At 41.6% G+C, this 26,622-nt stretch overlaps 2 protein-coding genes and 1 long non-coding RNA gene across 5 annotated transcripts; 2 read left to right on the forward strand and 1 right to left on the reverse strand.

Annotated features, from left to right (window-relative positions):
- Positions 1–6,677: 6,677 nt before the first annotated feature.
- LOC112181606 (E3 ubiquitin-protein ligase RING1-like) lies at positions 6,678–9,439 on the forward strand. Of its 2 annotated transcripts, none has more exons than XM_024319980.2 (2): positions 6,678–7,519; positions 7,709–7,753. In XM_024319980.2, the coding sequence occupies exons 1-2, from the start codon at positions 6,913–6,915 to the stop codon at positions 7,738–7,740; spliced, it is 639 nt and encodes a 212-aa protein (XP_024175748.1). In that variant the 5' UTR covers positions 6,678–6,912; the 3' UTR covers positions 7,741–7,753. The 2 variants fall into 2 exon arrangements, with proteins under 2 accessions (XP_024175748.1, XP_024175749.1); XM_024319981.2 differs by lacking the exon at positions 7,709–7,753 and adding an exon at positions 8,975–9,439 and having other exon boundaries at positions 6,684–7,519.
- Positions 9,440–10,549: 1,110 nt separating this feature from the next.
- Positions 10,550–11,244, forward strand: LOC112175605. Its single transcript, XM_024313342.2, has one exon. It carries the CDS (start codon positions 10,689–10,691, stop codon positions 10,980–10,982), a length of 294 nt encoding a protein of 97 aa, XP_024169110.1. The 5' UTR covers positions 10,550–10,688; the 3' UTR covers positions 10,983–11,244.
- Positions 11,245–15,241: 3,997 nt separating this feature from the next.
- On the reverse strand, positions 15,242–17,241 carry LOC112165397. 2 transcript variants are annotated; one of them, XR_005804730.1, is made up of 4 exons: positions 16,970–17,241; positions 16,809–16,884; positions 16,260–16,296; positions 15,242–16,052 (listed from the first exon to the last, which is right to left on the reverse strand). It is a non-coding gene; the product is annotated as an uncharacterized LOC112165397 (long non-coding RNA). The 2 variants fall into 2 exon arrangements; XR_005804731.1 differs by lacking the exon at positions 16,260–16,296.
- Positions 17,242–26,622: the final 9,381 nt, after the last annotated feature.

Genomic DNA, 26,622 nt, shown 5'->3' on the forward strand with positions numbered 1-26,622 from the left:
CAGGGTCCAGATGGAATGTCTTCTTGTTTTTTTTTTTTTTTTTCTTTAGAAATTGGAGAGTTGTGGAGAAGGATGTATGCATGGCTATCAAGGAGGTTCTTTGTATAGGTCAGATTTCTCAAAAGTCTAACTTCACTCATCTCACGTTGATCCCGAAGATTCGTCTTTCCCTTGTTAGGATTTCCTCATAGTTTCATCACCACCTCTCAATGGCTTTCATTGCTTTGATGACTACAATGCACCATTCAAAGCTACCCCTAAAAGATGAGAAGGAGACTGTGAATTGTGGCAACGTTTGTGAAAGGGAAAAGACTTCGTTTCTAACCATTATTACTTGGTAGTAAGTGTACACACCAGCAAGGATATGCAGAACTAGCCGCATGAACTTATCACCATTAGCCACAATGTTCCAGGCCACACTAGTTTATCTAGACCATGCAGTATTGTTTCTCGTCATGACCTAACATCAGAGCACTCATGGCAGGCAACACCGGCATCCACGGACAGTAGTACAGTAGCATGGATGGATGCCTCAACCAAGGAGATACTTTCTATTAGGGGAGACATCCATCCCACATCGAAAATAAAGGAAAGCTCCTTTCAGTTTAGGAACATTTAATAGGCTTAACCACCCTCATTAATGGTAATTACTTCTAATTAAGTGTTATTATTCTATCAAATTACATACATCGCCCTGACTTAAGCATCAGACTGGCTTAGACCGACTAATGGTTGACGCCCTGTGTATTTCCTTTGACAGATAGTGGTACAATCCGTATCACAGAGACATGGACTGAACCCTGCTTTTACTATACCTAGCAATCAGATATGACAGGACTCGCCCCGATTTCACCTTGAAATCCAAGGTGGCCTTGCGGGGCCCACCTCAGAAGAAATTCTACCAAAAATTTAGCTGAACTCCCTCTAAAAGTGGACTAACCAAAAACTTGTAGAAGATAGTTACACTTCTAAAATAATCCACCCTTATTCTTCTGGAGCCACCCTGCTCCCTATATCACAACATCTTCCATGTCACAAACAATTCTGAACTTAAGAATATTAATATCATAGGTTATCAGAGTAATCTAATGTACAGGCGTACAAGATGATAAAATATAAGATGAAGGACCGATACTTTTATAATGCGGAAGCTATGACAGCTATGCCTCAACTCCATGTACGCTCGACCTCAAGCTAAACTGGCCTGCAAACTAGGTATTTAAAACCGAAGGGCCCAGGGGAAAACATTTAAAAACTGTTAGAGTGAGTGGACGAAAAATAAGTAAGTTTGAACGAATAAGTAAAACTTAATGCTTTCCCAAGTTATTATCTAAAACCTCGCATGCAATAACAATCTTGGAAATACTTTCAGTCATCATCTTTACTGCAATCTTAATCAAGTAAAAATAGAGCATCTTATAATCTCTTAAAATCTCATCCTCAATCCTTTTTAAAACATCCTTTTCAAGAAACTCGTTTGATGACTAGAAAGGACTGCTATCTAGTCATCTCATGCCATAAGGGGGAGATTGCCACCCAGATGACGCATCGGAAGGGACTGCCAAACGGATTAGGAGGCGGTGGGTAGAAGGGACTGCCAACTAGCCACAGGTAGTTAGAAGGGACTACTAACTGACTACCTCATGTCATCTGGAAGGGACTGCCAACCAGGTGACGCATCAGAAGGGACTGCCGATCGGATTTAGGAGGCGGTGGGTAGAAGGGACTGCCAACTAGCCACAAGTAGTTAGAAGGGACTGCCAACTGACTACCTCATGTCATCTGGAAGGGACTGCCAACCAAGTGATGCATCGGAAGGGACTGCCAATCGGGATGTAATCTGGAAGGGACTGCTGACCAGACTATTACCTAGAAGGGACTGCCGACTAGGTAATGCATGCATGCGCTAACTTAGTTGCCTCCTCAATAAACTGGAATCAACCTCTTTACAATAATTGCTTTCGGAAGGAAACCCGTTATAAATCCAATAAGTCATCAATAAATCCTCGAAAGCATATATCAAATACTCGGTAAATCAATAAATGCTTCCGGAAAGAAATCTCAACCTAACTTCAAAGCTGATAGGTGCGGAGCTCAAAACTCAAGAAATCAAGCTCATAAAATCATAACACTCAATAATTTAAATAATAAATTAAACCTCAATCGGAAATAACAATATACTGCATGCACATTTAATTTAAAATAAATGTCCACTCACAGTACAATTTAGGCGATCACGCATACAAGTTCCTTCATCGGGTAATAGCTCGGTATATCGCCCTGTACACAATTATAATTCGTGAATATCAATTCAGCAATTAAATACGATTCTAATATATTATTCTCCTAAATCAAATTTCTAATTTCTTTTCCAATTTAATCCAACTTCACCCTTAATTCCAACTCATTAGTTTAAAGGTTCTAGGGCAGAACTGAGAGAAATCCGACGGCCGGATTCTCATAATTCAATTATCGACAACCTAAACTTCGGAATTACACAATCGATACAAAACTCCTTCAATTTCCACCAAACTTCACATATAAGCTCCACAACAATTATAGGATTTAATTGGGCTAAAATGGGAATTAAAAACCAGCGCTACGGGCCATCCACAGTGGCGGTGCGTGGGCAGTAGCCACCACCTCCGATGGTCACCAAATTTTGGCAGCACCACCTACTCAACAGTCCAAGCATTTTTCACAACTACAACAAGTTCCAATTTTACCTGTAAGTGATCGAAATTGGCTAGTGAAGTTTTTCCAGAAAAACCCAAGAACCCTAGGATTTGAAATCGTCAATTAGACCTCCACACTGCAAATCGTGGCTCAAGGCTAGGGGCAAAATGATCCTTGGCAAAAACCGAACCTTCGACGCCGGTTTGGTGGCCGGAAATGGCTGAATCGCCGGAAAAGATCAAACTGCCCCGTGAGGTTCCTTGCTTCAATTCAGGCTTTTCCAGCCAAATCGCCGAAACTCAAGGGCACTAGCGTCAAGAGGAGGAAGAGGCGATCACATGGTGCCGGTTGCCCACCGGTTAATGGCCGGACGGCGGCAAATCGAAGGGAAGAAGGAATCGCCCAAAGAGGAAAGGGGAGAGATCGGGGGAGAGGAGAGAGAAAGGTGGGTTTCCGGATTTGGAAACCTACCACAGTAAATTTTCATTATTTATACAAATTTCTACCATGAACAGTCACTTTACCTTTTCGCTTATAACTTTCGCATACGAACTCCGATTTTTACGTACCACATGTCCACGGACTCGGTTTAACGTCCTCTACAACTTTCATGAAGAAAATTTTATCAAATTTTGACCCAAACAAAAAGCCAACTTTTAGGGCCACTAAAAGCACTAAAACGATAGTAAAAGTGAAAGTAAAGATCGTTCACCGTCCAAGTGACTAGTAAATCGGTGAATTCGGGTTCGAGACATCACAAGATATATACTGAAACACTAAGATTGAACACTTTTAAGGACATTAACCATCACTTCTTGAATGAGATTGGAATTTTAGAGGATGGATGGTTGCCTTCCATTCACTTTTATGGTGGTTGGGGATGTAGACAAAGTTAAGCACCAAGGGCTTTAGAGTTTCAACCAGGGTAGAGTGGTTCTCAATGATTATAACATATTCTTGTCGATCGAAGATTTGGCGCTGAATCATGTGTGGATATGGTTCAAATTTTCACAATACCTCAAAAATTCATCACTCCATCGATCATTACTCTTATCGACTAAATTACTAAAAGGATGTTGGATCTGGATCGTTGTGGTTTAAGGGAAAGAAAGGCATGGGTGCACATGGAATTGAAAATCTAAAATCAGGTTCTTTGGACTGACGACTTAGGTTCTTTGGAATCAAAACCCTAACCCTACAGTTTAAGTTTGAACACCTAATAGGGTGTTGCAAGGATTGAATCATGTTGGAGCCTAATGTCATCTTTCTTTGGAACCACAAGATCAATAGTGTGGTGGTAAAATCGGGTGAAGACTCTTCCAATGATGCTTTATCTTTGTGCAGTGTACCCCATAACCTACTTTGATTTTTCAAACAAATGTACTAGCATTACTGTCATTCCCCATACTGAACAACTTGCATTTTCATGATGTATTTGGGAAACACATGAGTAAGAGATCGGAATCCTCATCTTCGTATATACTTGCATGTAACCTACAAAATAGAATTTGAGCCCGGTTTGGTACCAGACTTAGACACTTTGATGCTCAAGTCAGTAATCAAGCTCAAGCAATAAGCATAAGCTAGAATTCGTTACCAGAGATGGTGCATTGCGCCTCCGTATATAAGAGAATACATGTCAGGGTAAGATGGTCTAAGGTAATCCGAACCCTAGTTGGATTACGTATCTTTCAAGTAAAGAAGATTCAGAAGGATTCTCTTTCCTTGCTTAGGTTATCTGAGGTGAACTCGAATACCACAAGCCGTGACAGTGGCCATATATAGGCCAAACCCATCCTTATTCAGGAGATGCCTTTCAAGGTATTAATATGTAGTCAATTGGGACTCTTCCCTATTCGGGGTCATATACATTTTGAATCTTGTATGTAGGTTACTTCATTATGATCGTATCTGGGCTGTTATGGGTTTATAGCAGGGAATACTTATTGGTCATCGGCCTTCTGTTGGGCTTCTTAAGGGGACATTCTTTAGCATGGGCCTCCTCGAAGCTTGTTGGTTTGCAACGCATATGGTTTTGGGTATCCTTATGCAGGTATATTGGATCATGGGCAGAGTATATATGCAAAGTGAAAATCCATGTCCCCACAATGAGGTTTATGATTATTAGACTAGTAAAGGGATACCAGCTTGTGGTAGGGGTCCTTAGTTACTAGTGGACCTAGTGTTGGCCAAGTGTGGGCTGAAGCACCCACTCAAAAAATATACATGCTCTTCTCTATATAGAAGTTTTGATTGCTAGTGTGAATTTGAAGGTGTACTAAGAAGGCTGTTCGCCCACTAGGAGCTAGTAATTGAGGTTCTTATACATATTTTTGAAAATATTATAGATCTTACTTATAGTTTCCCATGAAGATTAAATTTAATGGTAAAATTTTATCTTTAGATTGTAGTTTGACAATTTTCGCCTATCAATTTGCTATTATAGTTCAAGGTCGCCTCAATAGCTTGTCTAATTGGATTCCATTGGAACTAAGATGAGGATGATGAGGATGAGGAGAAGCGCATGTGACATGCTCTTCATATAGTCATGCCCATTATGTTGCAAGCAGAGAATTTGGGCAATACATAGTTAGAGTTGGAGATTCAAGTGACTATGGAGACATGGCCAAGCTTGCCCATGGTAGGCTTGGAGACAAGCCACAACCTAATTAGTCAGACATTGAACCCTTTACTCTTTCTTCCACTACTTCTATCCCTTTCCAACCATCATTGGGGAAAAGCAAAGGTAAGATGTGATTGCTCACAGTATCCATATTCATAGTGCAACTATGTTCGTGGCAAACTCCTTTGCAACATGAGTAATGTCTTATACCACAATTGTGTGCTTGGACAAGTCACAAGTGTTATTGTAACAATTGAGTGAGGTAGTTGTGTTTGATACAATTTTTATTCACTCGATTAAGTGTGCAACTAAAATTGTAATCGGCTATATTTGCTAAGGATCTTCAGCCTATTTTAGGCCGCAAATTAATTCATGACAGTATGTTTATTCGGAATATAGACACTATTGTATGCAATTTTGTGACAATGAGTATGGATAATCATTCTCCTAAAAAAGAAACAATAGAGTAGAGTAGAGCCTTTTTCTTTAAGTTAGAGTTAAAGAAAAGACTCCAAAAAAGGAGATGATTCGATTTAATAGACGGTATGACAACATTGCCGTTGAAGCCTTAAAGTTGAAGGACTGCAACTGCAACCTCTAAAGACTAGGGGTGGGCGCGGTGAGGTGCGGTTCGGTTCGATTTGAGGCCTAAACCGCAACCAAACCGCTTTTTTCAATTGACCTATATATCAAACCGCAACCGCATTACAAAAGGGTTGAACCAATTATTTCTATTACACCATTTTTTGGTGCGGTGCGCGGCGGGTCGGTTTCGGTTTGGAGTGATTTATTAATTTCAACTAGAAAGAAAGGGCCAAAATCAGACTTATTTTTACCTAACAATTTCAATAAGGCATACATAAATTTTGAATGCATTTAGAGTCCACACAAATCGGCAAATGTCACCCAAATATCAAGCAACTTGCAGAAAGACCATAGCAACTTATTACACACACACAAATATATATATATATATATATATATATATATATATATATATCAATGATCAAGCAAACATAGCAACTTATTACAAACTGAAAACCTAATCAAAAATGGATTTCTTATATATTGAAAACCAATATTTCCATCAATAGAGAAATAATAAATAAATAAAATGTAATTAAAATAAATTTGGTGTGGGTCGGTTTAAATCGGGCGGTTTATGACCCGAAACCACAACCAAACCGCTTTTATACTGTTCGGTGCGGTGTGATCATAATACGACACCGTTTTAATTCAATACGGTTACCGAACCATTTTTTCAATGTAGTTTGGGTCGGTAACCGCTTGGTAGAAAATGCCCACCCTACTAAAGATGGAGGAGGAGACTTGGGAGTCAGAGTAGGCGGTACGTAGCGTATTACCATTCAGATTCACCAAATGAGTCAACAACACAGTCAGCTACTTCAGCAGAGAGATTTAAAAAGACCAAAAAAAAAAAAAAAAGAATAATTACCGCGTCGCCTTCAATCTCATCCATCATTCCCCAAATTCAAGTGCCTAAGAAAGAGAGGACTGAATTATTGAAAGGCAAACAGATTGGATGTGGATGCCTTAACATTTCCAATTCATATTTGTTGTTTGGTCTTGTTCGGAGGGAGAGGGAGGGGGAGATGGAGATGGGTCATCAGCAGACGTTCTGGTGCCACGAGTGCGACATGAGCGTGAGTTTGCCGCCGCCGCCGACGACGACGAGTGTTGTCTGTCCTCACTGCTTCAGCGACCTCCTGGAGCTGATGGATTCCAGTGGCGACAATTTCCAAGCTCCAGAAGCATTCCGCCGCCCCCACGATCAGGACAACTACCGCCTCAACAGCCCAGTCCTCCAACGGCTGATCCACCGCCTCTCCGAGGACGACGTCGTCGTTCCGCCGCCCCCCGCCAATATCTACTTACTGCCGGCTTCCAAGGCGTACGTAGACGCCATCCCAACGGTGAGGATGACGTCACGTTCAATGTCGGTGTGCGCTGTTTGTAAGGAGCAATTTGCGGAGGACGCGGAGGCTAAGCAGCTGGCTTGCAACCACGTCTACCATCCTGACTGCATTCTCCCTTGGCTTTCTTCCCGAAGTTCGTGCCCCCTCTGCCGCTATCAGCTCCCCACCGACGACCACCACCACGCTCCTCCTCAACAAGACTCCCAACACCGAATTCAACGTCTCGTGCATTACCGACTTCAACTTCAACTTCAGCTCCAGCTCGACCGCTCATCCTTTAATGGTATCCCTTCCTTTAATTAATTGCTTATAATTCCGACTTCACTACTTTTACCAAACCTTCTGCGTACTTCTAAATCTCAAATTTCGTGCTTTTTTTTTAATGCCTCTGCAGCTTTCTATCCTCTAAAACGTACTGCAGGAATGATCTTTATTAATTATACGCACCTCTTTGATTTTTCATTATGTACAGGAATGCTAAACAAATATACCCTTGGAATATGATGAGAAATGTTAGGGAAAAATATCAATCAAAAAGCACACTTTCTTGTTTCCTAGGTAGTTTCCAAGATTTTACTCAGATTAGTACAATTTAGTAGGACCTGCTGGGATGATGGCATTAGTTTGATCGTTCAGGCTAACAAAAATTGCCTTGTATACTTTGAACGTTTGCACCAGTTCAGACTTATGTCTCGGCAGAGTGATTTGTATCTGTTTCTTTTTCAGTGGATGGTAGATTCTTACTGAGTATACATTCATGATGCTTTCATTTTAGTTGACTAATCGAACGTAGAAATTCTGCATGAGAAAAAAAGACCTCTGCTTTGATGAAACAGAACAAGAACAATAATGGCTCTGACTACCATACAGAATAAGTAGCCATGAATGATGCTTTCTAGTATTTTTAAAGTTTTTGACCAGCACAAGTACATGGTCCTCTGGCTGGGGGGATTTTTCGGGACCAAAGTTTCAAAATGTCTGCTCTAATTTTCATGACCAAAGTTTCAAAAGTTCTGAATGCCATGTTACCTGGCTAAATTTATATTCCTTACATGTATCTTTTTAAATGTCAAGTACCTAGTTAAGAGAAAGGTTTGTAGTTTCTGGATCTAATTTCCTGCAGGACATGAGACTGGGCACCTAAAATCCTAAGAGATCTTGCATCTAGGCAAGTTATCACTTTTCTAATCTAATATTGTCGAAAGGTAAAAGAAAAAAAAGAAAAAAGAAAATGGATTTCGCTTGCTTAGGGAAAGGGTTAACATCCTTTGGAATTGACATAGGGCTTGCTTCAGGAGTTTCCTAACATTGGCTTTAAGGAACTGAGTAGTTAAATATTACATCATTATAAAATGCTTAAAGATAAAGAGACTTGTGTTTTGCTCTTGTTCTGTTGAAACAGGCCTAGTCTAAAATGGTACCTTAGCAAATAACTGGTTGTAACTGAGTAACCCTTTAAAAAAAGAAAGAAAGAAAATACCGCAATTTGTTGTCTAATGGCTTCTAGAAGTTTTGATTGTGACTACAACATGCCGATGAAATTGTTTGTGTTGGAAGTTACAATATCTGACCCATCTTTGGCATTGCCTAAGACCAGGATGCTCACAATGCTATGTAACCTGGCAAAACCATGTTTTTTACCTAGCTTGTATCATCTTTTAAATACGAAATACCAAAGAACAAGGCTTGTGGTTTTTTAGATTTGGACTAATACATCTATTCTAATTTCTGACTGCAGGTGGTTTACAGTAATATGTTTCTAGAGGAAACTGAAAGTTCTGTACTCGTAAAACTGGAGTGCATTTCTGAAGCGAGCGGTTGTTCTACTTTTTCTTGTTTACCATTTTGGCTGGTTCAACGAGTCAATAACCAGATCTTATGAACGACAATTGTGCATTATTTCCACCTTCTCCCTCTCCCTCGCCCTCTCCTTTTTAGAGCCAGGGGTTTAAGTAATCTGTATACCTTTTTCACCTTCAGTTAATAAACAGAAGACTTAATTGTCTGCGTCTGTGGTTTATGTTGAATCAGAGTTGTTTCGACCTCTTGTTTCACTGTATCAGTAAACCTTTGATTTGAATGCTCTTCCATGATGTCACTTGTATTTGACACAGGCAATTAAGGATGTATCTGTTCTGAAATTGAAAAGTAACAGCTATGCGGATTCCATCTAGAATTCAAACAACAGATTATTTTGTGGCCAGGGTAGTGATGTTATTGTTATTATTATCACGCTTGAAGCTTCTCTTTTCATTTAACCTCTTCTTATCTTTTTGTATTTACTGCGGGCTGCGGCTATATTGAGGGATTTTCTTTGGTTCAATTCCCCCAGTATAACCAAAAAAAAAAAAAAAAACTCAAAAGGTTTGTTTTATCAGCTGCAGTGCAGATTCCTTGAAGATCATCACCTCCGTAAAGAGGGTCCAAGTGCTAATTGGTGAGGTGGAGTATTGTTGAATTTCCAGTTGTTTTCGTTTTTGTTTTTTTTTCCTTTTCTTTTAATAGATAACAGAGAAAATACGTACGATTATATGGATTTGACTAGCAGTTGTGTACGTAGAATGTGAGCTGAGAATTCATTTTACCTGACCTGAGTTGAGCTGAGTTAGATAAACGTTGCTATCCAAGGAAATTAAAACCGTTAAAAGGAAAAGTCAATTAAGGGCCGTGGAAGTCAGAAAGACAGCGACGGTTGAAAAATCAATTAATCAGCCGGCCAGGCAGCCAAACAGGCCCAAACTGCGATCTCCAAGTAAGGAAAGGCAGAGCAAAGGCCGGCTGCGCAAGTAATCTGGTCGGTCATTACAGGCGTCATTCAACAAGTCACGTAGCGCTTATTAAGTTATTATAATCCCGGTCATTTCTACACGCGATATATTTATATTAATCGCGATATATTTATATTAATCAACTAGGGCTGATAGTTGCTATATCTATTATCAAACAAACACGTCCTAATCAAGTCATGGAGAGGTCCTATGAATGCAGTTGATTCATCCGTGGATTAGGTGAGTGATGATGGTGATGATGATGATGATCGAGATCGCCATGGATACTGTGCATTGTAGGATAAGAATGAAGGACTCTTTGGTTTGACCTAGTCCCTCCTTCTCTGCTTGACATTTCAAGTTTCAACTGCTTAACTTCCCTGTTTAGTTTGGTCAACACAGGTAATTGCCACGTCCGTCACAAAAGTTCTAGACTTGTGTGACGTCAAGTCAAACTAGAACTTTTGTGACAGCAAGTCAAACAGGTTGGCTAATTCATTCATCCTCCTCCTCTTCCCTATAAATATACACATTGGCATTTACAGCATGTGTCACGATTACTAATTGTTCATCATCCCCTTGTCCATCTCAATTCAAAGCTGTGCTCTCCAATCCCTCTGATTATTGAATCAGCTAGCTAGCAGAACAAACAGTCATATTCATTATCTCTATTTGCTCTATACTATGGAATTGAGCTTAGCAGATACGTTGGTGAAGGTAGCCCTGTTTTTCTTGGTTCAGGGTTTGGTGTATCTCATCCTCTCCAAGTCATCAAACATCTTCTCCTCCAAAGCCAACATGACGAGATCCCATAGCTTCAAACCAGCTCGCTCTGTAAGTATTCGTCGGATGTTCGCCACTCTTGCCGACTTACCCGCCGGTGGTGAGCTCTCTCCTTCATCCAGGGACCTGCGTTCGCCCGATTACCAACAAAATTCAAACTCCAGCCTACATCTCAACGGAACAACTCCTAATTAGTTTCTGTTTCATTATTCTACGTACAAGATTGTTAAATTGCGCGCTTAGTCTCATCATTTGCTTGTATATGTACGTTGGTGAGCTACTTTGTTGAGAGTTATATTCGTTTCTTCTTTAATTGATTTATGAGTGCATTTTTTCTTCTTATTCTTCTTTCTTTGAGAGATAGGGTATGTAGATGTAAGCCGGCCTATTCGTTCACTGAACAATTGTTACCAAGAGCAGATCGAGTCAAATGAAAATGATTCAATTGATTGATCAAGCATGTGTTTATACGAAGCATATAATATATATATATATATTTATATTTATATATATATATATATGTACTGTTTTGACTTTGAGAGATCTTGATTTTTGGGCTGTGGGGGGAGTCGACTCGCGGAAGATTGGCATGTCCCGGCTTCCTAAGTTCCCAACTTCTCTAAAATGAGAAAATAACACTCATATTCGTTATTAACAGAACCAGCAAATATTGTAGCCAATAGTGCACTCTTTATTAATTGATGCTTGTTAGAATACATGTATTTTGTAGAGTTTTCTGATATTAGTTCAGGACGTGCTCTAGATACTTATTGTAATTAGGGGTTTAGGCTCAATGTCCCCCCCCCCCCGGTATTCGGCAGTTTCATTAATCAAGGTTAGAGGGTAGCCGCACCAAGCCCTCACTTCAAAAAAAAAACATAGAACCAGCAGTTAAAAAACCATAAGCCAATGAAACAAAGAATGATCGTCATTTTCTTCACACTACTAATTACATATATTAAAATTGGGTATCCTTTCCCTCTTGTCAATTTGATCCCACACAAACGTAGACATCAATTAGCAGGTATGTCTCTTAAAGTTAATCGTTTCATTTCAAATTCAGTTTGGAATAAGCAGGATCTTTTATAACTTTTACCTACTGATACTTTGGATAAAATTACTGCTATTCCTCTCCGTATTACTCCTATACCCGATCAGTTTATTTGGGGGTCCTTCCCCTTCTGGTGTCTGTACCATTAAAAGTGTTTCCTCTCCAGTTTGATAAAGTTAATCCTCATTCCAAAACTAATCTTTTGACCAAGATTTGGAAACTTCATATTCCCCTAAGGTTAAAATTTTCAGTTGGCTTTTTATTAGAAATAGAATTAATACAAAAGATAAAGTAGCACGTTATAATTCTCATGTTTTTGCATATTTGTCCGATCTGTAATTCTGATACTGATTCAGTTGATCATTTAATTTGTTCATGAGATGCAATTTTGCAGTCCAGATTTGGTCTTATACTAGACTTTTTTTTTTATGGTCAATGGTTGATTGTATTAGAAGATCCAAATGATCAAACCAAATACAAGAGGTACAAAACCCCAACAAAAGGCACATAAGCCTAGAGGCACATAGGCCCAGTAAATGAGGCACAAAGGCCCAGCAAACATGAAATAAAACCAACAATGGGTCTAACCCAGATACAAGACAAAAGCCCAAAGAAAAAACTAGCAAACCCTAGCAATCTATCAATCTGCCACCGAGGGATATGCAGCCCCAAAATCCCGCCGCCAAATTCGAGCCATTTCTTGAACAGAAGCAACCATCGTAGAGCCATATCGCACATTCTCCTCCACCAATTGGAACACACACAGGGCTCAAGAACGCCCAAGAGAAAAGTAACCATAGAGGGCGTGATTGCCAAGGCAATCTGAACAACCTCTTTTGAGTGGACAAAAATCCGCCAACGGGTGAAAGCTTGCCTAGATGTGGTGGAGAAGTAAGTAGATCTAGAAGCCACGGTAGTCAAACCCATCCAAACAAAGAATGAACAAGACTCAGCTAGATAAAGAAGAATCTGGTGACTTGAGAGGAAATTTGGTTTGTGGAAATGGAGAAGGAGGAAACGTGGAATGGAGAGAAGGTGAAAGTGGTGATGAACAGAGAACTCTCCATCACTGGAAATCTTATGAGAGGAAAAAGAGGGAGCTGGTAGATGGCGAAGTGGGCAGATCTGGTCGAGCAAAGAGGTTGGTGAAGGTGGAGATGGAGGTAAAGGTGATGGGGGAAGTGGTGGAGGTGGTGGTGGATGAGATGGGAGTGGTGGTGTTGGACTCTCAAAATGGCAGATCTAGAGAAGATTTCTAGAGAGAAGGAGGAGCCTCTCTCTCTAGAAAGATACTAGACTTGATAATCCTACTAATTGGCATGGTTCGCTTATAGATTGGTTAGATTGTCTTAGTAAAAAGACCTATAGATAGTAAGGAGTCTTTGACTAATGCTTTAATGGTGCTTTGGTCAATCTGGAATACTAGGAATCAATTTGTTTTTTGTTGGTATATATATCTCTCAGGCACAAGTACCCGAAGCACAAGGCTCATCTAGCCATGAAAGAAAAGTGAAGACACTCCTAGGTATTGATCCCGATACCCCATTTGGGAGGTATTAGGAACCTAAATGTCCCACATTGGAAACAAGAAAGACACATCTCCCCAAACCCTTTACATATAGATCATCTCCAACATCCTAAAGATGTAACTGTTTACTATCGTTTTCCATTATCTTTATCTTATAACAATACTAACTTAGGCATCGGAGCATCAAAGGCTGGAACACCCGGTCTTCCCCTCTGACCTTTGTTTATCTTGCAGATAAACAAGACTGATAGTGATAGTAGCAAAACATCCTGTGATTCCGTCGGACTAGACTACCCATCTATCTGACTGAAACATTTGGCGTTAGAAGAAGTCCCCTTGGCTCCTTGTTGGCAGGACAACACACTCTACCAATGACTACCAGCACCCCTGATACACACGACGGTGACCAATCTCACGAGGTTCAACGTACCCTTGAGTTTCTCAGTACCAACAGCGAAACACCTTCAGTGATAACAACAGACGCTGCCACCACACTCCAGATCGCCAAGCGCGACCTCATGGAGTCACGGGCACAAGCTGAGGTCGAGCACCTAACAGCAGAGGAGGCATGTCGACAGGTCAAAAACATGGCCAACTAGAACCGCATCCTTCACGATGCACTTCAGTGAAGGATCACGAACAATGACGCACTCGACAGGACCAGTCAACAAGAAACTCCAATACCTATGATCAGCGGTGTTAACACACCAGGGGCCTTTCTAACCACAAACCCGAGTACCGGCCTTGCCGGAACCTTCACTCCATCCTCAACAACCAAAACCTCTGGAACTCTTTCAGGCCCCACCCCAGGGACCACGAACACAGGCCCACAAATAGTCTACGTCAACTTGCCTTTATTCCCTACCTCCCTCAGTGCAGTACCGTTGCCACCGCCACCTCAACTCGTACTTGACACTGCAGGTACATCAGACACCACCACTATACCTCCACCTGACCCCAACACAAGATTGCTACTCCAAATGAGCAAAACTATCGCTGCTTTACAAGCACGGATTGAGAACGCATAGAACAAGTCTGACTGGCAGCAGATAACGACAGGGTTCTAAGGGAAGATGGGACCATTCACACCTCGGATACAAGCCAAGAAGACCCACCGGAGGCAAAACCCTTCAAAATCGAAAAGTACAATGGCACTCGAGATCCCTACCATCACCTCAAGGTATTTCAATCATTGTTGCATGGAATGCGATACACTGACCCAATGGCATGCCATGTATTTGAGGAAACACTGACGGACGAGGCCCTACGCTGGTTCCTCAACTTGCCAACCAACTCCATCAACAGCTTCCAAGAACTTAGGGACAAGTTCATCCGATGATTCATTTTGTGAGGCAGTGGCTATCGCACAACACACGACCTATTCCGGCTCAAGAAAAGGCCCAATGAGAGCTTGCAAGACTTTGTTCAACGATGGCAAGAACAAGCTACCTAGTGTCGCTCTCTTGATCCAATCTTAGTGGCATCAGCATTCAAGCAAGCCCTTTAGCCAAGATATTTCTTACTTCAAATCAATGCCAACCCTCCCTCCACTTATGACGACCTACTCGATGTTGCCACTGCCTACGCCCAGGTCGAGTACGATACTTTTGGAAGCGATACAGGCACCAATACCAATCCTGTCAACGTGCCCCAGCTCATTAACCCTAGCGAGAGCACCAATAATAGAAACAGGGATGGCAACAGGAAAAATCACGAGTCCAGAAGTTATATGGTGATGGTCTTTCAAAATTAATTGAAAAAAGTGGGAGCCCATTACAACATTGATATTCCTACAAGCTGCTGTGAAAAAAAAAAAAAAAGAGAGAGAAATACATTCAGCTTCACACATGGGATAAGTTTGTTACAACTTTGACCAAACTCAAAACGGCAAGCAAGTGCTATTCAAAAATTATTCAAAGTCCTTTAGCTTTGACAAGTTCAAATGACATCAAGCAATAAGGGATAATGTTCTGTTAGCCTTGATTCAAGTCTTGGTCAAGTTTTTGACCCATTCAACAGATAACAAGTGATAGAGTTAAGCTTGTTATTCAAATTCAAATACAAAGTGGTTATCAGCTATCCAGCTTCACTTATCCAACCACCCTTATATAAAGGTGGCAACAGTGAAGAGAAACTTGGGGAGGAGAGAGAAAAATCTGAAAGCAAGAAGCCAAGACTCTGCCGAAACAGAGAGCAAAATTAAAGCAGCTCGAAAGGAGAAGTTCAGGTATACGCTGCATCATGTTGTTCTTGTCTTCTTTGGCGGAGAATTAATAGGTTTGCTTCAAGTAAAGGGGGCTGTTCATGAACAACCAATACCCTTTTGAAGACAACCATGGTCATTCAAGAACGGCAGAGAAAGCTTCTCTTGCGTTTAGACTGATATGGTCGTTCATGAACGGCTGGAGTCTCAACGTGATTGGCTGTTGCAGTTTCTAACGCTGGAACATAGGGTCATTCATGAATGGCCAAGTTCCAACGCTAAAATTCCGCACAAGACGCCACACTTTCTTCCTTCAATCTCAGCAATACACATCACACAAGAAGTTGCCCATCCTGCCTCGTTTTCCTTCTTCCACCATAGCAAAAGCCTTGCACCACCACTTCCAAAACAGGCCATACAAAGCCAAATAACCAAGAGAAATGCCTCACCTTTTTAAAGCTATCTTTAACCTCTCTCTGTAACCTGCAAACAAAAAGACACAAAAGAGTCAGAAGGCAGAGCTACAGACAAAAAAGATGGCAATTTCTGGAGTACTGACGAAATCAATTAAAAGACGACAACAAATACAAAGTGCAGCAAGTGGTGTGTGCTTTGAATGGAAGCGGTGCTGAAACGGTGGACAAAGGCAATGTGTAATTAACAAATGCTTTGTCAAGCAAATAGCCTCACCTTTTTGAAATTTTAATTATGGAAGAATGGCCAAAACCTGTAGATAATGACAAAAGGCTTTAAACATTGAGCCTTCAAATTTGTATTGCATAATTATCAACTGCAAACGGTGGTCAAATGACGGTAATGAACAAGAAGACAAAAGTCCATGATTGATTATTCAAATATGCAAATATGTGTACAGAAACATGCCATGTCAAAAGGAAAGCAAAGTTTAATTGAATTGCTTTCTGAGATCAATACAGAAGAAGGAAAAGATAAGAAGAAAACAGAGAATGGTGGCAACAACAAACACAAGTGCAGCGAATAGTCTTAATTATATAAGAGTTTGTCAAAAACGTGCTGCAATCAAAGCTTCCAAATATATGAATATATAAACAAGTGTGCTGCATATTGGTATTGAGTACAACTCAAGCCAAGAAATACAATGTTTAGCCGTGCTCATCTTTCAATCAAGAAGAAGACAAAAACATGGCTTTTGAATATGGGAGGCAGTGGTACATGGTCAACAAAAAGCGATTGCTTAAGTGGGCACAGAGGCGTTCGTACCAGATTGGAGAAGTCACCCCAGTTTTTCTCTTGCATGCGAATCAAAATCGGCCAATCACCGGAACAAGCTTTGAATCTGCAGTAACAAGAACCATCACAAAGCTTCGTTAGTATTCTATAAAAGCTCAGTGAGAAGAGATGGAAAACTTCGAAAGTCTTACCCAGTTCGAGTCTTTGTTGAATGTGGTAGAATCAAGGCGATCAATTCCTTATTTGCACATGGGCCGGACACCAAGACTCCTTCTCCAAGTCGGATTAAAGTAGCTGATACCCATCTCCAATTCGACTTTCAACGCGAGCTCAAGATCACGCCTATTTTCTCTATCTTATCAAATCGTTTGGGACGAGGACGACGGATTGTTATATGGCTAGAAGCTTTCTCTTAGTTAGGTGGATTGGACTTGGAGTTTCAGATTGTTGCCTAAGACATAAATTGGGGTCAAATTGGTTGTGAATATAAATGGGTGTCCAATACACGGGCTTGCTGAATTGCCCACCCACAAATGCGGAAGCCCATTTCCAAACAGTTTATCTCAATATTCGGGCCCAGCTAATTTCGCTTGTCGACAACGCAAACGCCCATTCATACGGCCCAGTACAAGACTCAACACATTGGGTGCCCAAATTTAAATTCGGGTGTCTGCAGAAGAAATACATGTGACGGATTCAAAATAAGATATACGTACATCCGTCAACACAAGAATTAAGAATACCATAAATACAAATCCTATGAACTACAACGGTTTGATCCCTTTTCAAGGGTATGTAGGCAATCTAGAGACCCACTAGATGCAACCACAAATCCAAACAGAATCCCTGACTCCACCAGTCAAATTCAGCCAGTCCTAAATTGAATCACTAACTCCAGTCAAATTCTCCCAACACTATAAATACAAATTCTCAAGAACTACAACGGTTTGATCCCTCCTCGAGGGTATGTAGGCAATCTAGCGACCCACTAGATGCAACCGCAAGTCCAAACAAAATCTCTGACTCCCTGGTTCATCCAATCCGAATCCCTGACCTCATCAGTCAAATTCTGCCAAACACCAGGAAACGTCACAGCCTTTCCAAATAAAATCCATGACTCCCTAGTTCATCCAATCCGAATCACTGACCTCATCAATCAAATTCCGCCAAACACCAGGAAACGTCACAATCTTTCCAAACAAATCGAATCTCTGGTTCACTTACACCAAATTCGTCCAAACACTATTCCTATTCTAAAAAGCAATACCTTCCAATGCGTCATTCACCCATTGGAATTCTTGAACTACGAGTGGCTTGATCCCTTTCCAAGGGTACGTAGGCAACCCATTCAAATATCTGGGTGCAGCCGCAAAAACAAAAACAAACACACATCCACAATTGGTTTCTTCATAAATGGAATCAAATGGTGTTTCCCTGTAACAAGGGATTGTAATTAAGAGACACATTCTGTCTTGAATGAGTCGAACCCGAAATAATTAAAACTTTGTTCACTAAATGAATACGAGTGAAATTATGTTGGGTGACATTTTCGCCCACTGTGTGCAATTTTCTCTCAACAAGCACCTCATCCAAAACGGTAAACTCCAGCAGTACCGCACTCATGCCAGGGGAGCCAACGCCATCGAGGTCTATGGACAAATATTGATCATACATGGCGGTGCACCTGTGCCGATACCCTTCACTTGTCCAAGTGCTAATGCCCTCGTGGGCATGAACTCCTGGGACTCAACTATGGCTACACCACCCCCCCCCCAAGTGGAATAGGATTTGATCACTTTCAAACACCAAGAAGACACCATAAGGAAACACCACAACGACCCCTTCTTGATCACTATGGTCATGACCACTATCGGTGCCACAGGGTTTTGGTCGATAGTGGCGCCGCAGTAAACGTCATGTTCAGCACTTGCTATGAAGGCTTAAAGCGTGACAAGAAGAAACTCACCCAGGATCACGAGCCCCTGTTAAGCTTTGCAGGAGAGATCACACAACCCCTAGGGTCGGACAACTTACGCATCACACTCGGCAGAGGTAACATTATCGCGATGATGACAACACACTTCATTGTTGTCGATTGCCCTTCATCTTACAACGTCATCTTGGGGTGAGACGTCATTTGGGGACTCCAATGCTTTGTGGCAGGACACATGTTAATGATGAAAATACCCACTCCTGGGGATATTCTCACAATTTGGGGAGACCAAGAGATAGCAAGACAGTGTAACTCCTTGACTGTAGCGAGAGGACGCGGCAAACGTGAAATACTCTCAGCCATAGATCTTCCTTCCTCATCAAACAAGTTTGACGACCCTAGGGAAGACCCCGAGCCACAAGCAGACAACGAAACTCACAGCAAAAAGAAGGAAGACAGGAGAAAGCTCAAACAGCCAAGGCCAGATGCCCTGGAGGACCTGATATCGGTCTCCATCTTAGACATACACCTCAAGAGGAAGGTCAAAATCGGTTTAAAAACAGACCCCCAGTTTCAAGCAAAGCTGACCGCATTCCTCAAATCCAGACATGAAGGTTTTGCATGGTCCTACGCCGACATGCTAGGCATATCGCCTACATTGCTCACTCACAAACTCACCATCTCGCCAAACGCCACACCCGTCTGACAGAAAAAAAGGGCTTTTACAGAGGAGAAATACAAAACCATCCAGGCAGAAGTCAAGAACCTCCAAGATATCGGGTTAGTCAAAGAAGTCTCCTACCCATTGTGGCTTTCCAATGTAGTAATGGTAAAGAAATCTAATGGCAAATGGCGCATGTGCGTCGATTACACGAACCTGAACAAGGCATGCCCCAAAGATAGTTTCCCTCTACCATGAATGTTGATTCCACCGCAGGACACAAGCTCCTAAGCATTATGGATGCTTTTTCAGGGTACAATCAAATCGCCATGGAACCTTTCGACCAAGAGCACACATCCTTCACCATTGACAAAGGCTTATATTGCTACAAGGTAATGCCATTTGGACTAAAAAACGCAGGGGCGACATATCAAAGATTAGTAAATGCCATGTTCGCAAACCACATCGGGAAAATCATGGAAGTCTATGTCGACTATATACTAGTAAAAACTGTCACTATCGGGGACCATATCACGAATCTGGGCATCGTCTTCGACATCCTACTCCATCATCAACCTCTCCTGAGCATCCCGATACCCCGCTCGAGGGTCATCGGTGTTAACCGGGCCCCAATCACGATGATAGTTGCGCAGATTCGCCACCTTGTGTAGGATAGCACCATCAGTAATGCCAATCTCACCAAGGGTGCCAGCAAGGCCTCCAGCCACTTCATCATGAGAATGTCAAGATCTCTCACTCGTGGACCTCATCCGTGCTGCCCCATCAACCCGAGACCTCTTCCCCCCACGAAGATCCATGCTCATCCCTACTTGGAGACTCCCAAGATGATGCTGAGAGGCAGTCCTCTTCCTTTGACCAGCAACGCCATCAGTGCGTGCACAAATTGTAGTACCTTAGGTCTCATCCCCCTCGCCTGGCTGTGCACAAACCGCCACCTCGGCAACCTGAATATCCTCACCATCACCATCCTCGTCAGCACCTCGCTGGGGATCACCAATGTCAGTGACCACAACTTCTCCACTAATAGCCTGGCTAGTCACCTCAGCCTCGCCACTATCGACTATGACCACCTCTTACGACTTGGGACCCTCGATATCAGCACCAAGAACACCTTCCAACTGTTTCAAAACAGGGTCTTCCACTAGGCGAGCCCTCGCACTGGCATCACTTTGCTGTCGCTCAACTTCGTCAAATAACTCCTCCACAGAGATTCTACTTCAATGGGAGGTGGAACCTGCTGCCCCACTCCAACATCATGGGAGCCCTACCCGATATCACAAGCCCTTTCTCCTACTTGCACTTGGGGGGACTGCCTCCCTTCCTTCGAGCCTGGGGGGATTGTCCCCTATGCTCCACTTGGGCTCATGGACGCTGTCTCGCCTCTCCCACTGGTCTCGGGGATGCTGTCCTACCTTGCACGCTCGGTCTAAAGGACACTATCTCACCTCGCCTGCTTGGTCTTGGTGACCCTGTCCAGCCTGCTCACCTTGCACCGAGCCACCCTCAGCACTCGTCGGTGCCCCTTCAGTATCAACTGCAAGGCTATTGAGGAACTCCAAAACCCTCTTAGGGAATCTATTGTATACGTCTCGAGGCAACTGTAGGGCTACCTGATGGCCAGTATCGTAAACCCTCGTTGTCTACAAATTGACATTCGCCTGCCTGACCACCTCGGCATCGTGAACCAACTCTTTGATAATGGCGTCAACGTCCGTATCAACATAAGGAGCGTCACTCTTGCTAGCAGCCTCATTCAGCATGTTGGCTACCAAAAAAGAAAAGAAAAGGGAGAGGTGTTAGAAAACACTATCAGCATAATGCCAACAACAAAAGAAAAGAGAACCTCACCAAGACGCCTCCCAAATTACCATCTCTCATATATCGCCAGCCTACATAGGCGATAGAACCCTCTCTTCCCCAAAGGGAACTTGCCCAACACCCTCATGATGCGCTTCCTCTCTAACTGGCTAAGGTTAGACTCCTGCCTCACTAAGATACAAAGAAACGTTGTTAACACACACCCATAATACAGTTACACCAAAGACATGGTCACATAACTCACGAATAGGCTAGAACCAGTTAGGCACCCGATGAATCATATTGGGGTTCTGCCAGAGACCACCAACGAGGCAAGGTTTGCCTCTCTATCGAGAATAAATATTGGACGGTAGATCCTCAATGATAACGCGCCCTAAAATTCATACACCCACTATCGCCAGTCTTCGTCGAATATTGCATGTTAAACATGGAACTGCTGTTTACTAATCTTCCACAGCAGTAAAACTCCCAGAAGTTGCCTCAATGCATTAGGCGACAGTTGACCCACAAAAATATTGAGGCAAGACATCAAATATTGCATCTCATTCGGTATCGAAAACGATAGGCCACACTTCAATTGGTTCTCGTAAAAACACACCCATCCCAACTCGGGATGACTAAGAATTCTCCATCCCTCAAAGGTTGCAACAACACATTATTCGGAATGCCCCAAGTCACCCTCATATCGTCAATCTGTTCTTGGGTCATGCTCGGCCCCGGCTGATCAATCGGCATATCGTCAGGAGCCAACATCAATCTCCCACATGGCGATTGAGGAACCTCCAACAACTCGTATTCCTCAAAGCTAGAGTCCTCGTGACCCACCTCCTCCTCGGAAGGCCCAACACAACTCGGATCGCCATGAGAAGAGCCTTCCCCACCCCCTCGCCACGGGCACGTTGCTCGTGAACCATACTGCGAATGACACACCTAAGGTTAGTCAAGTCAGTTAACTCTCCCTATCACCTCCCCTAAATGCCCCATGACAAAATTTTCAAAAAAAAAAAAAAAAACAATACCTATGGAGCCACAATATCCACACTCCAACCGGAATCCGCCCCCTCTAAAATCTACCATGGTAACGCCAAGACCATAGCTCTTCCCACCCCAACCTAACCCAACACAGAAAATATCCACTCAAACCCACATTCTCTCAAAAAAAAACAGGAAAACCAAAAACCAAAAACAAAGACAACGTCCCTGTTAGTGCTGCTTGAATAGTATTGTTGAAACAAGCGGTGACTCCAAAGGTCACCAAGCTCCTCCAAAACGATGATGCCATAACCACACAACTGCCTTAGCACTCTCTACTCCACTAGTTTGATTGGCTGGACCCAAGTGACACAACTGTTGCTCTCTATTGTCTATTAGATCCACGTAGTAGAGTTTCCTCCTTCTAACACTATAACCAAGAATCCGTCGAGTCAGAATATCCTGAAGCACACAGAATGACAGATAGAAGGTCACAATACATGTAAGAGCCAAAATAATTTGACTCACAGATGAAAGATTATACACCAAAGAGGGAACAACTAACACAGAATCAGGAGTAAGTGTATCAGATAAAACTACAGAACCTTCTCCGATAACCGCAGTTGGAGTACCATCAACTGTTGACACAACAGTTTGAGAGGAAGGGCTAAGTGTTTTCAATAGGCTAGGGTAATTAGTCATGTGATTTGATGCACATGTATCAATTATCCATGTACTATTTGTAGAGGCCTTACTCTTCATACCTGACTGTGCAACATTAGTGGAGACATTTGGTGGACACACTTCCTCTATAATAGCAATTGTAGCTTTGCCTAAGTTCTTCCGAGGTTTCTTGGTGAAATCCCACCAATCTGGGTAGCCAATGACTTCATAGCACCGTTCTTTGGAAAGGCCACTATCTCCACAATGAGTACAGTTGCGAACCGTCAAGCTACTCAGTTTGCTTGTGGGGCGGCAAGGAGGAGGACCAAAAAAACCAGGAGGAGGAGGACCCAGCCTATGTTGAGTAGTTAGAGCAGAGGACTCGGTGGAGTGACCCATAGCTTGTTTGTCATATTACACATTTTGAACATAGGCATAGCTCAGCTCTAAATTAAATTTTTGGTCTTTGCGCAGATTCTCACCACGCAATTGATCATATTTTGAGTCGAGCCCACTCAGGAACATATGGAATCACATCTAGGACATTGTCGATGTCTCTTGAATCACTACAACAACGGTGTTTGTCTGAGAGGCCATGCATTGATCAATCTCCTGAAACGTACCCACCAGTTCATTGTAGTAGGCAGGAAGAGATCGGCCATTCTGCTTTGCTCCAAAGCACTTCTTATTCAATTCAAAAATCTGGGTCTCATCTGAATCATCATAGAAGGTCTTCTCAACAACATCCCAAGCATCCTTTGTGGTGGGAAGCCGTATGTACCGGTTCATAAGGGATGGCTCCATGGAATCAATGAGCTAGCTCTTCACTTTTTCATTGCCAGTTGCCCAAGCTTCATATTCAGCAGAGCCAATGTTGGGTTCGACCTTGGCTCCAATCGGATAGTCAACTTTTCCTCATGCTCCAATTCGAATCCGCATGAGGGGATCCCATATGATGTAGTTTGACTCCTTCAAGGCAATGCTGGTAGGAAAAGCCGAGTTGTCTTGGGTAGTGGTTGATGATTTGTGTTAAGGAACCTGATTTGCATCAGATCCCTAGCTGCTGGAGCCTTTAGTAATTTCTTGGATTGCCATTCGAGCAGAATAAAATAAGACAAATGTGGGACTTTCATGTTTCAAGGTATATTCCTGGTGTAGCAGTTTGTAGTGGTGATACTTCGGGTTTCGGGTGTTCTTCTAAATTCAGGATTAGGTTCGAACTTGTTCTGATACCAAGTAGAATAAGTGATAGGAGCATTTTATGCGACGTGTATATGGTTAATCCCTATATTAATCTTTGTTAGTTTATTCTATTTTCTCTTTATTTTATTTACTTTTGTGTTTATTAGGTTTTTCGGAACAAATATACAAAAAGAAAATAATATTGAGGAAAGATGCGCAAGCAGAAGAAGACCTTGATGGATTGAGAAGCCCAATCCATGGAGATATCACAGCAAATTATGGAGATATTCGCAGAGATATTGATGATGACATGACGAATTTTCATTGGACAAAGTGATGTGGAGAAATCCTAATTCAATCAAAGAATTAAGAAGTTGATTTTCTCTACACATTAAGGACTCTCAAACCAAAAAGGAATGAAGGAGGACTCAAGAGCACTATAAAAAGGCTAGAAAAGCTAACGAAAAGACTCTTACGCGTGAGAATCAAGCAAGAAACCCGAGCAGAAGAAAGCAGATCAACCATCCACCGACCAGTCGGCGGATCCTGATGACCAGTCATTCTGACGACTTTTCCAACTTGATTTTTAGGGTTTTTTCTGTTTTACTTTGCTTATGAATTCTTTTGTGCTTCCAATTCAAACCATGTGCAACTAAATTCTAAGTAGTTAGGGCATGTTGAAGCCCCAATCATGATTGTATGCCATGCTATGACATTTAATTAGTTTTTGTTTATTAAATGGATGAGAACTTAATTACTATTTTTACATTGATGATTTCTTTATGTGCTTTCTCTGGTGGCCAACTTAGATTGCATGTTTAGGATTCTATTGCTATGAATGATCATTGCCTGTTCCTTTTAAGAAGGTTCCATTGAAAGTTCAGGAGTAGTAAATCGTCTATAAGGTGAGTGATTAGGTTCCTAGATTAATTGAGACGCGTCGTACTCATGATGTCTTGTGATGTCTCGTTTTTCTTAATCTTAATGATTTCTATGTGTTAAATCTAGAGTTGCGTCAACCTAGGTTGCATTTTAGGAAATAGGTTAGGTGTAGAGCGTCTATCACCTAGCATACAAGTAAGGAAAAACAATAGGTTAATTCAGGCGTTGAGTTAACTTGAGCGTCTTCATCCATAGATAAATAAGACTAGGTTAAACATGGTTTGCATACTTAATTGATTGGTGGTGGATACATTCCCTGACTTCTGCTTCTCTATTGATTCTCAACCTTAAGCAATTTCATTATTTGATATTTATTTTCAATTGTTTTCACAAACTTCACAATCAACTCTTAAACTCGGAAAGTCTTACAATTAGTTCCATAAATCCTCTGCGGGAGACCCTACTTCCTTATTCTACAATTGACATTCAAATCGATAGTAGGAAAATTGTTGGCATAAAAATAACCGATCAATAAGAGAATTCGAAATTCAGAATGCTTCAATGCTTTATTCTTCTCCAATTGGAGGTGTATATATACCGGTACAAGTGTTATTCTAATAGGAAACAATCTTCCTATAATTACAGGGTCATAACTATACAATATGTCAACTACGTAAATAAGGAAAGGATCTCTATATAAATGATCATAACTATACAATAGGTCAACTACTTAAATAAGGAAAGAATCTCTACAGCGACTTAACAAAGAAGACATCGAAAATAGAACACATAGTCCCATGAAATAACGCCATAGAAATATTGTAGCATTAGAACCAAGACTTCTAAACCTATAGAATAGAAACTTATTTGACCGAACGAAAAACCTAAAAGTAAAACCCTAAAGAAATAACACAATAAGCAACCACCGCCCGTTTTTTATCCCAAAACATCTACTTCAGCCACTCGGTAGCAGCTGTAATGCGGTTGAGGGAGGGGGGGGGATGGCGTTATTTCATATGTTGAGTTATACTAGCCAGAAATGAAACAGGAAACAAAAAGTCTTTTCTAGAGCGAAGAAGATGGAAGCATTCATCAATGTCTGTTTTTCTTTAGGAGGTTAAAATATCACATTTGTAAATTTATTGAGGCAAAGAAAACCCTTTATGATCAACTCATACTGGTACAATCTATGCTCATCAGTTCTTACTGGCTAGTTCAAGGAAAGAGCTATAGCTCAACCAAAGAATTTCATTGGGTGTATATAAACCGTATGTTTGGCAAGTAATTATTCTATGGTCCCAGACTAACATGTGACAGTGGCAAAGAATTTAATTGGGTGTATATAAACTGTATGTTTGGCGAGTAATTATTCTATAGTTCTGGACTGCCACGTGTCAGTGATAGTCCGGACCAATAATATTTCTTGAATTTGATGGAAATCTTACGGAAAAATGGAAATAAAAAAATAAAAAAATTAAGAGGCCAGTCAAGAATAAGTACATGTTCTTAACCAAAATAACACGGCAAACTTTGCTCCTCTTTTTTCACTCAAGTAAAGGGACCGAGGGAAGTAAGTCAAGGAGTTTGGTCTGAGGATTTTTCTCTCATTCATGTATCTATAGATCAGTAGGGTATTTCATTCCTGGTCCAATTTGTCCATAAGGACCAATGATATCAATCCAAATCACCACGTATGCCATGGTCTGTGACCA

Source organism: Rosa chinensis, chromosome 1 (assembly GCF_002994745.2).
Source record: "Rosa chinensis cultivar Old Blush chromosome 1, RchiOBHm-V2, whole genome shotgun sequence".
Lineage (NCBI taxonomy): Eukaryota > Viridiplantae > Streptophyta > Magnoliopsida > Rosales > Rosaceae > Rosa > Rosa chinensis.

Excerpts from the sequence above, each read along its gene's own strand:
- LOC112181606 (XM_024319980.2), top strand. The coding sequence starts at position 6,913 with ATGGAGATGGGTCATCAGCAGACGTTCTGGTGCCACGAGTGCGACATG. Across the intron at positions 7,520-7,708 it reads CGACCGCTCATCCTTTAATG|GAATGCTAAACAAATATACC; the intron begins GTATCCCTTCCT and ends CATTATGTACAG.
- LOC112175605 (XM_024313342.2), top strand. The coding sequence starts at position 10,689 with ATGGAATTGAGCTTAGCAGATACGTTGGTGAAGGTAGCCCTGTTTTTC.